This window comes from Osmia lignaria, chromosome 14 (assembly GCF_051020975.1).
Source record: "Osmia lignaria lignaria isolate PbOS001 chromosome 14, iyOsmLign1, whole genome shotgun sequence".
Taxonomy (NCBI): Eukaryota; Metazoa; Arthropoda; class Insecta; order Hymenoptera; family Megachilidae; genus Osmia; species Osmia lignaria.
Genome location: NC_135045.1, coordinates 1,439,961 through 1,456,308, shown reverse-complemented (window position 1 = coordinate 1,456,308; position 16,348 = coordinate 1,439,961). Strand labels below are relative to the sequence as shown.

The 16,348-nt window shown below is 41.0% G+C and overlaps 2 protein-coding genes across 10 annotated transcripts in view; one reads left to right on the top strand and one right to left on the bottom strand.

Moving 5' to 3' along the window:
* The first annotated feature begins 1,362 nt into the window (after positions 1–1,362).
* On the top strand, positions 1,363–3,806 carry LOC117609305 (CDK5RAP1-like protein). The gene is made up of 7 exons (XM_034335471.2): positions 1,363–1,884; positions 1,952–2,185; positions 2,258–2,465; positions 2,560–2,880; positions 2,956–3,277; positions 3,344–3,493; positions 3,582–3,806. Exons 1-7 carry the CDS (start codon positions 1,542–1,544, stop codon positions 3,804–3,806), a joined length of 1,803 nt encoding a protein of 600 aa, XP_034191362.2. The 5' UTR covers positions 1,363–1,541.
* A 189-nt stretch (positions 3,807–3,995) lies between these two features.
* Positions 3,996–16,348, bottom strand: part of dgo (ankyrin repeat domain containing protein 6 diego) — an 82,783-nt gene continuing 70,430 nt past the window's right edge. For all 9 annotated transcript variants that reach the window (XM_034335460.2, XM_034335461.2, XM_034335467.2 and 6 more), the window contains 6 exons: positions 6,827–7,036; positions 6,497–6,595; positions 5,223–6,419; positions 4,879–5,152; positions 4,558–4,797; positions 3,996–4,359 (listed from right to left, as the gene is read on the bottom strand). In XM_034335460.2, the coding sequence (XP_034191351.1) occupies positions 4,196–4,359; positions 4,558–4,797; positions 4,879–5,152; positions 5,223–6,419; positions 6,497–6,595; positions 6,827–7,036 (2,184 nt within the window). In that variant the 3' untranslated portion in view covers positions 3,996–4,195. The remainder of the gene's footprint in view (positions 4,360–4,557; positions 4,798–4,878; positions 5,153–5,222; positions 6,420–6,496; positions 6,596–6,826; positions 7,037–16,348) is intronic.

Here is a 16,348-nt window from a genome sequence, read left to right as displayed (position 1 = left end):
GGTCGCCGTGGCGGTTTTAGTGGGTAAAAACTCCACACTACCTCCTGCCCCTCCCCAGGGGGGCTGATGGTGTCTTTCTGAAGATTTCCACCATGTTAAGAAAAAAAATACCAAAAAAAAGGGTATTTAAGGGTTGCAGGAATGTAAGGAATGCAGGGATTTAAGGAATGCTGGGATGGAAAGAATGCAAGGATGTAAGGGATACTGAGATGGCCTTGGCCTATAATGAGGGATAAAATTATATAAATAACTGGAAAAAGTAAAATAAATGGGGTCCTCGGCTAAGACTCAGAAGCGGGATATAATCATAAATGTTATTCCCCTTCGATGAGCTTATTTAATAAGCAAAAAACATTAATGAGTTAAATTAAATAAACTCTGGAAACAAATTATACTGGTTGGCCCCTCTTTATACGGACCTGATATTATCTTGGGGTATTAGGGACCCCGCTGCGCCAATGACGCCATCTGCGTACCGACCTGATATCATATTGTGGTATTAAGGACCCCGAAACGCCGGTAACTATCTTTGCATACCAATAATATAGCATCCGGGGTGCCAGGGACCCCGAAGCACCAGCGACTATCCCTGCATACCGACATAAAATCATCTTGGGGTGTCAGGAACCCCTGAGCACCGTCACACTGTTTGCATACCGACATTTTGGCATCCGGGGTGTCAGGGACCCCGAAGCACCGATAACACTCTGCTTACCGACACTACGGCATTCGGGGTATCTGAGACCCCGAGATACCAATGACGCTGCATACCGATATTATGCCACCGGGGTGTCAGGGACCCCGAAGCAAATAGCGAAATATAAGACCTAAAAACGAACAAATCGTGAAACTCACTTGTTCGGAATAGTGATGGGTATGACCGGATCTAGCGAAATATAAGACCTAAAACCGAACAAATCGTGAAACTCACTTGTTCGGAATAGTGATGGGTACGACCGGATCTAGCGAAATATAAGACCTAAAACCGAACAAATCGTGAAACTCACTTGTTCGGAATAGTGATGGGTACGACCGGATCTAGCGAAATATAAGACCTAAAAACGAACAAATCGTGAAACTCACTTGTTCGAGGTAGTGATGGGTACGACCGGATTTGTAGCGCATGCGCACTACAATTATTTATTATAACACAAACTTGTAAAGGATTAAGAAATTATTCACTCACAAACAATGAAAATGATATATTTGTAAATCACAAACGATTTCCAATCAATTACAGTTATCAGTTATCACAAAATCTGTTTATTATAAAAAATTACTAAAAAGTTTCGGCTCACATCATGATTGAAATAAAATTGCTAATTACAAAAGAACTAATTTGTCATAAACATTAAAAATAGACTCACAATCAATCACAAACGATTTACAAACGAAATGCACTAAGAAAAATTAAAAGTAATCATATTTTATTATTCCTTTCTCCTCTGTCGGCTTGGAGCGCCATTTTCCTTGGAGGGACGCTGAGCATGCTCGTGGTGTGTCGAATGTATTTTTGCATATACTTTATATTGTTATAATAAATGTTAAATATGAACTGTACAATTGTGTTGAAATCATTAAAACAAATTAAACCTTCCAGTTCGTATTATAATTTGTCAAAGACCTTATTTCTTGGAAAATGTAAGAGTATATGTGTGTATAATTTCCAACAATGTCAAACATTAGGAGTCGATGTAACACAATCACAGATTTCAAAAGAGATTGTTAAAAGCAACAATCCTGACTTAAAACAGTTCAAAGAGTTATCAAAGAATGGGCCTTCCCTTAGAGATTTTTTGCAACCTGATACTGAAACTCTTAATCAACCTATTGTTGCTCCAGATATTCCTTATGTAAAAAATGTTGATGGCAGTGGTCAAAAAAGTAAGTATCTTTGATAACTGAATAATTATAAATGTAATTAATTTAACATTTTCTTTTTGTGTCTCAGTTTACTTTGAGGTATATGGTTGTCAAATGAATGTGAACGACACAGAGATAATATGGTCAGTTCTAAAGTCTCATGGTTATGAGAAAGTACAAAGATTAGAAGAAGCTAATATAGTTCTGCTTGTTACGTGTTCTATCAGAGACAATGCAGAACAGAAAATATGGAATAAATTACAGGGTTTAAATGGTATTAGAAAAAAGAAGAAGGGACCTCTTACAAAAATTGGTTTACTAGGTATGGACTAGGTAACATTATAAATGATTCATTGGATTGTATTTAATTTAAATAAATTCATTTATCTGTTAGGATGCATGGCAGAACGACTAAAGGATAAAATATTAGAAAAGGGAAGACTGGTTGATATAATAGCAGGGCCAGATAGCTATAAAGATTTACCAAGACTTTTGTCTATACCAAAAAATGAAAGAGCTATTAACGTTCTTTTGTCGTTCGATGAAACATACGCAGACATTACTCCAGTTAGATTGGATCCAGAGTCAACCAGGGCATTTGTGTAATTCTTTATTTTTTTTTCATAATAGAATGTTATATTATCCTGTCGTAACATATAATTTACAATTACCTAATATCATTAAAATACTTTTTAGTTCGATAATGCGAGGTTGCGATAATATGTGTACGTATTGTATCGTGCCGTTTACTCGAGGAAGAGAAAGATCACGGCCGATCGAAAGTATAATAAAAGAGGTTCAATCGTTATCTGACGAAGGTGTGAAAGAAGTAATGCTTCTTGGACAAAATGTGAACAGTTACAGGGATACATCGCAGTCGGAATTTTACGCAACTAATACCGTAGAAACTAATTTAGCCAAAGGTTTTAAAACAGTATACAAAAGTAAGAAGGGAGGACGTCGATTTTGCGATTTGCTAGATCAGGTTTCTCGTATTAACCCAGAGATGAGGATAAGGTACTAAATATAGTTTTAATCTAAAGAGAAACTGTTGTTATCTAATATAATTTTAAAGAAAATCATTACGTTCAGATTTATATCGCCGCACCCTAAAGATTTTCCAGATGAAGTTCTACATTTAATAGCGGAAAGGCCAAATATTTGTAAAGAAATTCATTTACCCGCGCAAAGTGGTAATTCAATAGTATTAGAAAGAATGAGAAGAGGATACACACGAGAGGCATACATAGATTTAGTACATCAAATACGCGATATTGTTCCAAATATTCACCTTTCCAGTGATTTTATTGCTGGATTCTGTGGAGAAACGGAAGAGCAATTTCAAGACACACTGTCTTTGATAGAATTAATAAAATATAATAAAGCTTTCCTTTTTGCATATAGCATGCGAGAGGTAATTGACATTCAGTGAAAGCTTTACATATTACAAAAGTGTTTAAACATTTATTATTCATTTTAGAAAACTACTGCACATCGTCGTTATAAGGATGACATAGAACCGAGTGTGAAACAGAATCGACTTCAAAGAATGATTTCAGTGTATACGAGCGAAGTTGAGAAATTGAATAAATTAATGATCGGGGAGTTGCAGCTCGTACTTGTAGAAAGGGTAAACTATTTACAATAATATATAATCATATTAGAAAATTGTATTGCAATTGAAACAGTTTTACAATTGAATTTTCATTTTAATTTAGACTAGCAAAAGATCTAATGAGATTCTTCAAGGAAGAAACGATGGTAACAATCGAGTATTAATTCCCTGTACGAGTATACCTATCGAAAAAGATTCTAATGTAACCAGGCCGATCAAGAGTGGTGATTATGTTGTTGTAAAAATTTCTAGTAGTAATATGCAGACGTTAACGGGCACGCCTTTGTATCATTCATCAATAGCGGAATTCACTTCATCTACATTGTAAATAAAATTAAATAGTCGTTTTTAGAAACCTTATTTGTTATTTAATCACGCTTATCCATGCATAGTACATTTAATTTTGAAACGATGAAGTCTAATTATAGTCGTACGGAAACGAAAGTTCTTTTGAATAGATCTTTCAGTGACCTGTTTAAAACTTTGTATATAAAACTTTTTTAAACAATAAATACATATATCCTACAGAAAGGACAAGTCTTAATATAATCCTATGTTTCATTAATTGTACAATTCATATCTATAAATTATTTACAAGAAGACAACGTTTTAATCCTTGAAAGTACATTCTTTTTTGCTAAATTATATTAACACCTGAGTAGGTATCGTTAGTGTAAAATGTGGATGTCTTTGGAAACAAACGAACATTGAATTTCCTTAAACAAGACTCGCGGTTCCAATATTAATTACACAATTATCAGCACCGCGTTCGTAGACTGTGAGATCGTGGTTCCTTGGTTGTTCCAACAGTGCAGCCAGTTGTTCACCGCTGGGAAATGCATTTGGACTTGTTGGAAGAATTACGTCGCATTCTAATTGACCTAAAGAAAAGAAGAAAAACAAAAAAAAAAACAAAAATTGGAACACTGGAACTATTTATTTTTAATTTATATACTGATTATTAGTGTTATTATTTTATTTTATATCTGTAGGTTAGATCTAAATGACTCTGTATCCACTATGAGAGTTAATTACAAGGGTAGAATATTTATTAACATAAGTGGTAGGGACGCTTTTACCTGATAGCGATGGTGAAGCACCTTTGCTAGAACCATACATACGAGTACTGTATCCAGAATCATTATGTGCATCATGCAAAGGCGGTGTCGGGCTATAAACCGCATTACGGGACCGATATGGCATTCTGGCGATGCTGTCGTAATGCACGTGTTCTGATATCACTCCTTTCCCGGAGATCCCTCCATTTAATGCTTCCGGTTGCTCGTCGTCGTCTCTTTCGCTGCTCTCGCTGTCGTTACCTGTGATTTTAATAATACACTAACCACTTGTAAACATACGGTAAACCATATTCCCGGATATTGAAATAAGAGTTATAATACCTTCTCCACGCCAGCTGTTCGCTACACCTCCTTGAGGTTGAACCCTTTGAGTTTGGGAACATTGACTGTGCTCGGGGCTGGTCGGTTCGCTGCTTCCTGAACGCTGACCACGCCAACCGTTGTGCATGCCAGGTACTTGTTGAAATCTCTTGATCATCTCGTGGACACTGCGTCGCCCAGATGACCTCCATTCGTTCGAACTGTCCTCGTTCTTTCTGGTCCCGCTGCTATCGTCTTGGCAAGAGTTTATGCCGTGATCCCGAGACAAAGGATCCTAAATAAAATTACAATAATAACATCGAGTGAAACTAAACGAAATAAATTCGAATTGCATAGACACTCACGCGTTGTTGATGAACCTGTTGCCTGGATCCGATCGACGGCGACGAAGCGGCCCCAAGCGGGGAACTGCGATCTTGCTTGATCACGCCGTCGAACGTTTCGTTCAGTCTTGCGGGTACGTCGAGCACCCTGAGCGTTGACCTCGAGACACCAGAACCGGATGGTAGATCCCTCATGGACTTGCTGAGCCGTGGTATGGCTGGTATATCGAGGTCGTCCAAGCTGCCTCGATGAATCGACGTCTCTCCGGGGATTTCGAAGCTCCTGTCGTGTGGTCTGTCGTCGAGTAGGTCCTCCAAAGACCTCGCACGAGCCGGAGGGAACGATTGATCGTTGGTCATTGTCTTCGAAGGTCTCTCGCTATGTCTACCTCTACCACCTCGGGCGAGACGTTGCTGAAGGTGCATGTGCCTCTCGTCGCACCTGGATCTCTCAGCGGCCACGCATCTGGTCAGCTCTGAGATCTGTCCTTTGGTTCTTCTCTCGAGATTGGCTACCTTAAGGTCTAGCCTCTCGTGTGCTTGATCTATGTGGGCTTTCAGTTCAGCTTTGTCCCTCTCTAGTTTAGCCTCCATATGCCTGAAGAACGGGGCGCAATAGCAAGTGTAGCCAACTCCTACCGGACCCTTCCTGATGTTCCCAGCCAGGTCTAGGTAGTACTGTTCACCGCGACCCAACGGATCCGGCGGCAGAGAGTCCAAACGCGGCTGAGGAAACGCTTCCGGATCGGGGTAGTAGTGGCAACCGTAGGGAGACCACTGTCTGCCCATCACAGCCTTCTCGAAGTGGACCTTGTTCTGCTTGCCGGACGATTTGTGCTTCTTTTTCTCCTTCTTCGAGCAACTGTCCCTGCTGCCGCTGGTCCCACTACCGGTCTTCTCTCGCTTCTTCTCGCTCTTGTTGCTTTTCCCGTCGACCTTGTCCGCTGTAGCCACCGTCGTCGTCGTTGCCGCCGCAGCCGCCGCCGCCGCCGCCGTTCCTCCAGCCTCCTCCTCCCGGCTCTTGCTACGCGTTCTACTCTTGCTTCGCGCTTTACCGATTATCTCCAATATCTCTGTCAGGTTCTTGCGCCGCGCTATGTCCTTCGCGGTCTCTCCCTGCTTGTTCCTCAGACTCCGATCGCAGCCGGCCTCTAGCAGGATCCTCGTCAGCTTGCGACGGCCCATCGCCGCTGCGATATGTAACGCCGTGTCGCCGTTCTGTGTTCCAGTAGAAGAAGAATTATTTACAGGAACCATCTGATTGCTGCTGTTCATTTATAAATACAGACACTTACTTTATTCTGATCGGAGACTCGACAGAGAGCGGAGATTAAGATCCGGGTGACACCGGCGTGACCGTATCGCGCGGAGGTATGAAGGGGTGTATCTCCGTACTGTAAAAGAAATATAGAAATTCATTAATATTAATAAAAGCGATTCGATGATTAAAACGAAATTCATAAACAACACGCAAAAGGATCGGTCCATGCGTAAATCAACCCTCTCGGTGAAAACACACCTCCAATGTATCTCGTATTTAATCCGGCATTAAATCTCGATTGAAAAAGCATAGCAGCCGAGCCGTTAGGGGTAGAAAAGGAAATGCAAACTAGCCGATCACTCACGTTGTTTTGAAGGTCGGGATTGCAGCCGGCCAGCAGGAGTTCGCGGCAGCTTTGGTTATGGCCGTTTTGGCAGGCGAGGTGAAGAGGTGCGAATCCAGCGAGATTCCTCGCGTGCAGGGGTGTGCGTTGAGTCCCGAGGGCCTTCGCCAACGCTGCCACGGTTTTGCTGTATCCGCGCCAGGACGCCTCGTGCAGCGATGAATTTCCATGCTGAAACACGCGGACCGATTAATGGTACAACCTCGTCGAACGCGGCCAGTTTCGATATCGATCGATCAAAGCTCGTGCCTGTCGGTCAGCGTCGATCGAGAGGGAACGTTCCTCGGTTAAATGGAGGAAACGAATGTGAAAAAAAGAGGAGGAAGACGAACGACACGCGGACTCGCCTTTCCATCGAATCAGATACCAATGAAATTGGCTAAAACGACGACGGATCGTTAATCACCGTTTCCCTCGTGTTCGCGTTGCGATCTCGGGCTATCTGTCGATCGCATGATAATTACGATTAATTGATTTATTTTCGATGTAGAAACGTCCAAGTATGGAAGAGCGACAAGTTGTGATCGAATAGCAGAAACAAACTTGTTATCGAGTGGTTGATTTTCAAACACAGGAAAAGCCTGACAGGATTTGAAGACATAATTACGGTATTATGTCAATTTAAAGCTTAAGGTTTATATTATCTATTATCTTTTATAAATGTTTCATCGATATTCTTAATATTCTTTTTTCAACTTAATAGCTCGGTTAAAGTGTTGAATTTGAATATCAGACGGGTATTTTATAGGTTCGTATTCTCTTGTCCGTGATAAAACTGTATTCGTAGGCTGGTAAACATGTCAATTGCAGAGTTAGAGCGTGCACCAACGCGTAAACGTGCGGAAGGGGAAGAGGAGATAATGGAGACGTGAAAGCGTTCGAACGCGTTCGAGGATCCCGGCCATGCGAGGTTTATTGTGGGCGGTGTTTCCCTTCGGGGTGGATAATGTCGCCCGTTACATCGCAAAATGTCTATTCAATTTAGATCAGCCATGTGCGTATGCGTGCACGAACCGTTTCATTCGCCACTCGTCCGGATAAACGTTCCCGATATGCCATTTTGCGGATTCTAACCACGGAACGATTCTCGTTTGCAACGCGTTCTTTTATCAATGATTACCACGTCCCGTGGTGTGGCGATTTCTTTCGAAATACCGTGAGAATTTCTGTTGGGAAGCCGTTACACAATCTCAATTTTTAAAATTCAACAATACCACAATTTTAGAATTCCAAGATTTCAGAAACCCAGAATTCTAAGATTCTAAAATTCCAGAATTTCAAGATCCCAAAATTTCAGAATTCCAAGATCTCAAAATTCTAGAATTCCAAGATCCCAAAGTTCCAGAATTCCAAAATTCTAAGGTTCTGAGTTCGAAAATCAGGAAACCTAACTCACCCCCAAAAAGATTCCAGTTACGCAAATACTCCATAATTTCCAAATAAATTTCCAAAGGTAAAACAAATCATTTCTAATAACATCCTGCACCAAAATGTCTCGTCCTGGCAGCTTTCAAAAGCTTCAGCCTGTAAATCATCCGCGAAGACGATTGATACTCGCGGCATACTACCCGCTACCGTAACTTCCTTATTCGTGTCATTGAATAGCATTGAATCCCGTCGACGATGCATTCAGAGAACCGTTCGAACCTGAAATTAATTCTCTCTCTGCATTTACTACACCGAAACATCGCGAGTTACGTGATAATAATAGCACCGAGTTACCTATCCTATGATTTATTATATATTTATTCAGGTTATTGAACCCTCTCCCTATTCATACCGGCTTGCTCTTCTTGCTTTCACTGTTCTAGCCTTCGTTGACCCCGAAAGGTGTGATCACGACGAAGCCCACGTCGATGCCTGTATATCCACGGACAACGGTCACCAGGATGGCTCAGTCATGGTATACAGGGTGTTAAAACAGTAAAAGAGATCCTTTTCTATCATCGTAGAAAGGAGCTCTTCCTATATTCCCAATTTCAACCCCCGTAACTGGCAATATAAGAAAAGTCTACTGTGATTTGAATATTAAAAATTTTGTAGCATATATCAATGGAACTCTCTATCTAAATCTAAGTAGAGATGTACAATTAGAAAAAGCGTAGAATACCGTTTACCTTATAAGTCGACAAATGTATTTTTTCCAACACCCTGTAGAAGAGGGTCCGAAGAGGACTTTGCTCGAAGGGTCACGACGATGCTATCGCTCAACGAGAGGAAGAACGTTATTCTTTGAAGCGCGTGGACATACACGCTCGCAGACTCGAACAGCTCGGAAGTCGCTAGAAACGCTCATGCATCATCGTATTTTTCATTTTCTTCGAACGATTGTTCGACCCGTATATGGTCGTTCGCGTCTTCGTTTGACCGGTCAGTGCGATGATTTTTAAGTGGAAGAGTAGCTGGAGACAAGGTAGCAGGTAACGGAGCAGATTCTTGCTACGTTCGAGTTAATTTGATACTTTGAAATGTAGATCCTGAAGATAAGTTTGTTTATTACCTCTCAGAGTGGCTCGTATGGGGATTTATGAGGATATCCTTATCAGTGTTTCTTGATCTTTTATTTTCAGAGATTTCATTAATCTTAAGATTTTCTTCCTTTCAGTGAAATCTTAAGATTCTTTCAAACTTTAATATTTTTTAATTAGTAGAAATTTACATTGCCTGTTGCTTGCTGGCGTTTATAAAAAAAAATATCAATTTTTCTTATTTTCCAAAGAGATTAATCTTAAGATTTTGATAAATCTCATTCATTGTTATAGACGATAGATAAAATTGATGGTACTTGATTAAAGACGCGATCTTGCTGCGAGAGCATCCTCCGGAATGGATTGACGAGCAGGAAATGAGACACGGATTGAAGCGGTCGCTTGATGGCTCAGGCTCGAGCCTCGTGGCAATTGTTCAAGCTTTTCCATCCGGATACTCTTGCTTTTAAGAACGTTAGCTCGACGATTAGTCTGCTCGAAGTATCCTAATCGCTCATAAGGGAAGCCTACGGCGAATCGATCAGAAATTTTGATGAAGTTCGCTCGTTGTTACGCATTGCATGTCCTGCTAGATGGATGGAGTAACAGCCATTCGAAGCCCAACTGGCTAACAGGTAATAGAACACGGCTCGCAGCTGATGACATAGGCTTCAGCTTCGTAATCAATTATCATTTTTATTTCTATTACCGCGAGATGACTGGTACGATATACTTTTCCGAAAGAAACAAATTCGTATTTTTCATTTTTATCATTTTTAGACTTAAGAACGTCTTCTTGGAAAAAAATTTAACGATTCCTATTTTGAGAATTTTTTCTAGGGAAAGCCTGATTCGATCGTGAACTTACTTTAAGTGAAATAGTTTCAAGCTACGTCACATTTCCTGCCCATAGATCTCATCATTTCTTACGGCAACAGTAACACGCTTTTATTCCGGCCGCATCGATTTCATCGACCTGTCGAGGCATGCTATGCCTAACAATTAACCCCGCTTCCTCCATACTTTCTCTATGAGCGATTAAGTCATTTCCAAAACCAGTTGCGTCTAATCGATACATAAATCGACCAGTAACAATTTTCCACTGGGAAAATTGCTTGTCAATTATCAATAAATAATTTCAAATTACATCCTAGGAATACCGTATCAATCGTCCTTTCTAAAAAGAAAGTTCAATCTCTGTGTCCTCGATCGATTACCTCTCCATTCCCGCCTTTCATCCCCAAAACCAATAGTGTCTTTAAAAAAAAAAAAGGAGCTGAGGAATCATCAGTAGATAGGATAAGGGTACCTGGTCTGGTAGCAGTTGACGAGAAGTCGTCCCATTTCCTGTCGGGTCGGGTCTCGGTTCTCGCAAGAAGAAGAAGAAGCAGATCACGCCTTTATTCCGGCCGCATCGATTCGATCGATCCATCAGTGGGTCGTATCGTGCGTAATAACGAGAGAGAAAGAGATAGATAGCAGGGAGAGGACGCGTGTACGCACACGGTGAGGATGGCGCGGTTGTATTCGTGGTGGTCGCGTGTGCCCACGGTTCATTGACCAGGTACTCCTCGTCTGTTTGCCAGCTACGGCCAGGTCTGGCTGGCTGGCTGGCTGGCTGGCTCGAATGCCGACCTCACTCTTCCTTCCACTGTACCAGCTTTTTTCCCTTTGTTGAACGTACTGGACTCTACACTTTCTGTAAGTACCGACTGCGGTTGCCTGGCCGGTCGTCGAATAAACCACAATGTAGCAGTCAGGGACGGACAAGGCGCGAACCTATCTCTCTTCACCGCCACTGACATTCTTCTAATTTCATCCAACCTCGGGACAAGATTTTCGAACCGGTTCCTATTTACCCTGCTAAATTTTAACGCGCGATCGGTAACACGATAATGAGACCCTTTCTTCGGACCTTTCCTTTCTCACGACCGACTCGACAGCTTCCCTTTTGCTCGCCACCTTTCTTCCACGACTCCTATTTTTCTTTTCTTCGCGCGTGTGCCTATGTAAATCTGTACCTATGTACCGTGGGCGTTTTCCGGAGTTTCGTTTGATTCGCGGCTGAGAGATCGGTGCGGGGGCGTTCGTGCAAACCCTGATTTTTCTTCCGGATGGAATACCTTGGATAACCTATTAAAACTGTCCGATGTTGTTTCGTTTCAATTTGTCATTCGAGATATGAAAAATTCCAATTAAGTGTAATTAATGAATAGTAGCTAAACGGAGAGAAACTATGCACGGGCCCACGGGTCGTATACCTAATTGATCGTAAGAATAGCTGGCTAGCGGACGCTACCCGATAAGTATCTGACATTTATGAACAGTCACCTGGAAATCCTGTGTGTCGTAATCAGACCGAATACGTCAAAACTGTCGGTTGATTTACGAACGAACGTAGCGATGTCCTTTTTCTCATTAGAGACTCGACGAAGCCGAGCTGTTATCGAGCATCGCGCAATTATCGGTCTTAATATCAGCTCATTAACCCTTTAAGAAACGAAAAGAAACGAAGGATAACTCAGGGAATAATCGTGAAATTTCTTGGAACAAAATCATTTTCCTCGTATGTTTTGATGCTATTTTCAAAGTTTCGAAATTGCAGTGTTCTATGATAAAATACCGCAAGCTTACACGTTCTGCAAGGTAGTCTCCCTTCGAGTATACCGACCGGCAACAGGATCTGACGAATGCAAAGGGCGAGATACCTTGATGCGTCCCTGACACGTACCACTTGGAAAGCCGATCGGTGGCTTTGTAAAGAAGATCCTTGCTCCGGGCATTGTTGCATGTGCATAATATGCACCGGCCATTATACCGACTCGCGCCACCAACTCGTTACTCCACGTACCGTGGATTTTTGCGCAATTATTACCGAGATTGGAACTACTCGTTCGACGGGTGGAATACTTAGGATTTTTCCTCTACCTTTCACCATTTCTCTCGGTGTCCAACGATATTGGAAAAAATTTTGTAATGGCCTATAATATCGGAAAGATGACGCGAGTGTTATTTCTTAAATTTCATTTTAAATATCTGCCTCCTTGGTAAACTCGTGAAACCGCAACCGAGAAAATTCAACACCGTGTGAAAAAGAAGAAAAAAACACCAAGGATTTTGGAAATAAAGAAGGGAGAAAAATCGGTCGATCCAGTAGGTGCGATATCTGATCGGTGGCGAGATTTAAAACATATACGCACACCATTTTCGTAACCGCAACTCGTTCGCGGTTTTACAGCCACAAGGGAATTTAGATCGTTTCATCACGGATGTTTATTCGTCGTTTGGTTCTCCTCCAATGGTCCGAGAACAACGCCTCGTTGTTTGCTGAATCTTTGTTACAAGAAACCTTGTATCTGTTTGTTCGGCTTTAAGATTGAATAGTGAATGAAATTCTTGCAAACAATTCTCCAGGGATTCGAATCGACCGAAAATGTCTCTCAAATTGAGTTTCAAAATTATATGTACCCTCGCAGCCCTAATATTGAAATTAAATTCTTTACCTGTACTTTGAAATATTTGATAATTGGATAAGTAAGGTTGTCCCTTTTAAATTGACCATCGTCCAAACACGAATGACACGGCGATCAAAGGATCAAAGAATCGTATAATCAATTACGAAGTTTTTAAATTAATCGCTCTTCAGCCGAGAGCTACGTCGTATTACTTTCCGATATTGTCCGTCGAAGAACATCAAGCAGAAGATCGGGGAAAAAAAGCTCGTCCGATTCGATGGAAAAATGAAGATACACGGGTGAATGCGAGACGACACGAAGAAACTCGTTTCTTCAGAATATTCTTTGAAGAGCGTGAAAGTATGACGATGGAATTCAACTGGCAATGGTAAGAGCATGATTTTCGTCCACGGCCAGTCTGGACAGCTTTTCACGCGTTGATTCGTTACGTTTCCTTTTTTTTTCTTTTCTTCCTTTTCTACGGTGGCTTGTCAGAAACGCTTAGCCTGCTTGTTCGTGGCCAGCTTTAAGGGGAACGCATTAACGATGTACAGTGTGCACCTTGGGTATTATGCATATCGCATATCTGGCATCAGAACTTCCACGAATGGAATCGTACGCAGTATGAATGAACATGTACTTAAAAATCAACCTCAATACTTGTTATTAGCTTTCAAAACACTCGTTACACTGTTAAATAGCTTTCTACTCTGCGACTGTGTACGCCAAGTTCATTAGATCTTTCGATTTTCAAATAAATTAATCAGTGACCAATTAGTTAATTGGGACTTTTAAAAAATCATAAAACTTTTAATTGAAAGAAAAAGAAATGACACGGACTTCGTGCACCTAATAATATCAAGTGAAAGTGGTGCAGAAATAGCGCAACTGCAATAGAGTTGTTTTCACTCGCAACGATTTCCCGGATCCATACTTTTTTTTCATAGCAGAACACGAATCGAGAGAGTTAATAATCATCGATCGAAATCGATTCCCTCTACTTTCATGTTCTTTCGAAGGACATTCGTGTCAGCTTCTTCCCGAGCCAGCTGGGTCGAATCACCGTAAGATTGATCATCCCTGTCCATTGCGGCACGCTGAAAATTACGGAAACCGATTCCGGTTTCTAAGCGTAGCCGCTCTTCGTGCCGGGCAAAAATCGCGAAGAACCGACCGCGTTGCTCCCCTATCGAGATCATTGCTACGTTCGAAGCCTTTTTGCCGTTCTGACGAGCCTGTAAAAGGACGTCCATCGCAAAACACTAAATACAAAATTGTTCGAGGCTATAAGGGCTTCTCTAACGCTTTCATTCAGTCGCCTTTTTCCTTTCCTTTTCCTTAATCACATTCGCCGTTATCGAAGCATATCAATTATCGCCGTTGTTCTCACAGTCAAAGGGTAAAATAAAACACGAATCGTGTATAATGGAATTCAAGTCGCAATATCATTTCAGCAAAACACTAAATACAAAATTGTTCGAGGCTATAAGGGCTTCTCTAACGCTTTCATTCAGTCGCCTTTTTCATTTCCTTTTCCTTAATCACATTCGCCGTTATCGCAGCATATCAATTATCGCCGTTGTTCTCACAGTCAAAGGGTAAAATAAAACACGAATCGTGTATAATGGAATTCAAGTCGCAATATCATTTCAGCGACACGCGTTTTCTCCAGGGAACCATGTTCCATGGAATTCGGAAAAAATTTTCCACGGTTTTGTTCCCATCTCTACATAGGTGGTGCCTTTGCGCAGAGACAGCCGAGAGCTGCAACTCAGACGTGCACGCGAGTAAGGACAAATGTCCGCACGCCCACGAAGCAACAGTCTCCTGATCCTAAATCAGTCGGGCAAAAGCTGGCATTGTTAACTTCTGACGTTTCTACCGGTCGCAATACATCAGACCGGCCAACATATCCGTTTACGCAAAACGGACAAAACCCGGTCGTGAACCGAGCTATCTACCGACCGGGCTGCGTGTTAACGTCCACTATCTCGAGAAGCCGGAAACGTGACAGGTGGTCGAGCATAAGGTGCTTCCAGGTGGCAATGGAACATATAACCAGGAGGTGATTATCCGAGGAAAAAATTGCGAGTTTCTCCTCTGACGAAATTGACAAAGTTTTATTAAATTTTAAGTGAATTTACTTCTCTTAGATTGAAGGACTAAAAAATTTATTTTGTTTTCAGATTTATATAAAAGGCACTTGAAGATTGAAATTATGAAAAATTATTGAAATCATTTTCTCCCGTCACTTTTCGAATTCATCGAAAATATTGGAATTACTAGAGGTAACTAATAAAATTTCAGATTTCCAATCGTTAACCCTTAACTGTTGACGAGACACCATTGCCATTATCTGGACGTCGAAACAGTCGGGGTAGGTAATTTATGTGACTTATTATTCAAGGTCCACGGTACTGAGCCGAAGTTGTCGATCGTCGCAGGGCTATCTATCAGTCCCGAGTCATTAGAGGAGTCAGTGACCACCGTAGACCTTACTGCAAAGGATCATTACCTTCTCGCATCACTGCTTCTACCCTTTGCATAAACCAAACCTGAATCTTTCAAGAAAAAATCAAATCAATACCATTTTCTATGGACGGCTACATCTCTAGAGGAATTTTCAATCGGAAAGAGGATCAATTTGATCAGTTTCAAAATCCAATTCAATATATCATATAAAAATGTCGAAAATATCCTAAGTTTGAAATATACAAACATGATTCATTTCTAATTGTAAGCTCACCAGGCTGAAACGTTAGAAGCTGTAGACGTCTAACACCGGACATTTGACGGTTGAAATTTATGCTAGACCATAAAAGTGGGGTAAAATTTTAACGATCGTCAGCCAAGTGTTAAGAAGCTTTCAAGGAAATAAAACGATATTTCGTGGAACCCACGCGATGATGCGTTTCCGTCGGCCTTTTCGTAGATCATCGTCCGTAGGATTTGGTGGCCCATAATACGGCCGTAAAACCGAACGGGTGCAAAAGTTAATACGATTTTCGTTAATATTCATAGGTATTTCTATCGATCCGTTTCATGAAATTGTATTAAATGCCCATCGAGCAATCATATCTGTCCGAGTTTTCTTTCGTCGGCGTATATAAAATCGTGAATTTAAATAACGTTTGAAGGGAAATAAAAGTCTTACGGATAATTTGACGTTACTCAAGATTACCGCGAATACGCTGACTTTTATCGTTGTCGGACGATTTTCAATCGAAACAAATTATTTTTTTATTACTGTTCCATATAACCACCGAATTATTCTGAATCAACATTCGTTTGAACGTGATCGGTAATGCGATTAGAAATTGATTCGTCGTTGAATTAATTAAAGTATAAACTTTCAATTTGGATAAATTACAACTTGAACATTTAATATTCATAGGCTCCCAAACAATTGTAAGATAAATCATTTTCATTTCTCATTGATTCGTTCTTTTCCACAAACCTACAATCATTTTGTTTTTCACAACCGTTCGCATAGTAATTAGATTCGTTCATTCATGTTGGAACAATAATCTCAGGGATACCGGTTTTCTTCTAACGTATCG

Excerpts from the sequence above, each read along its gene's own strand:
- LOC117609305 (XM_034335471.2), top strand. The coding sequence starts at position 1,542 with ATGTTAAATATGAACTGTACAATTGTGTTGAAATCATTAAAACAAATT. Across the intron at positions 2,881-2,955 it reads AACCCAGAGATGAGGATAAG|ATTTATATCGCCGCACCCTA; the intron begins GTACTAAATATA and ends CATTACGTTCAG. Across the intron at positions 3,494-3,581 it reads AGCTCGTACTTGTAGAAAGG|ACTAGCAAAAGATCTAATGA; the intron begins GTAAACTATTTA and ends ATTTTAATTTAG.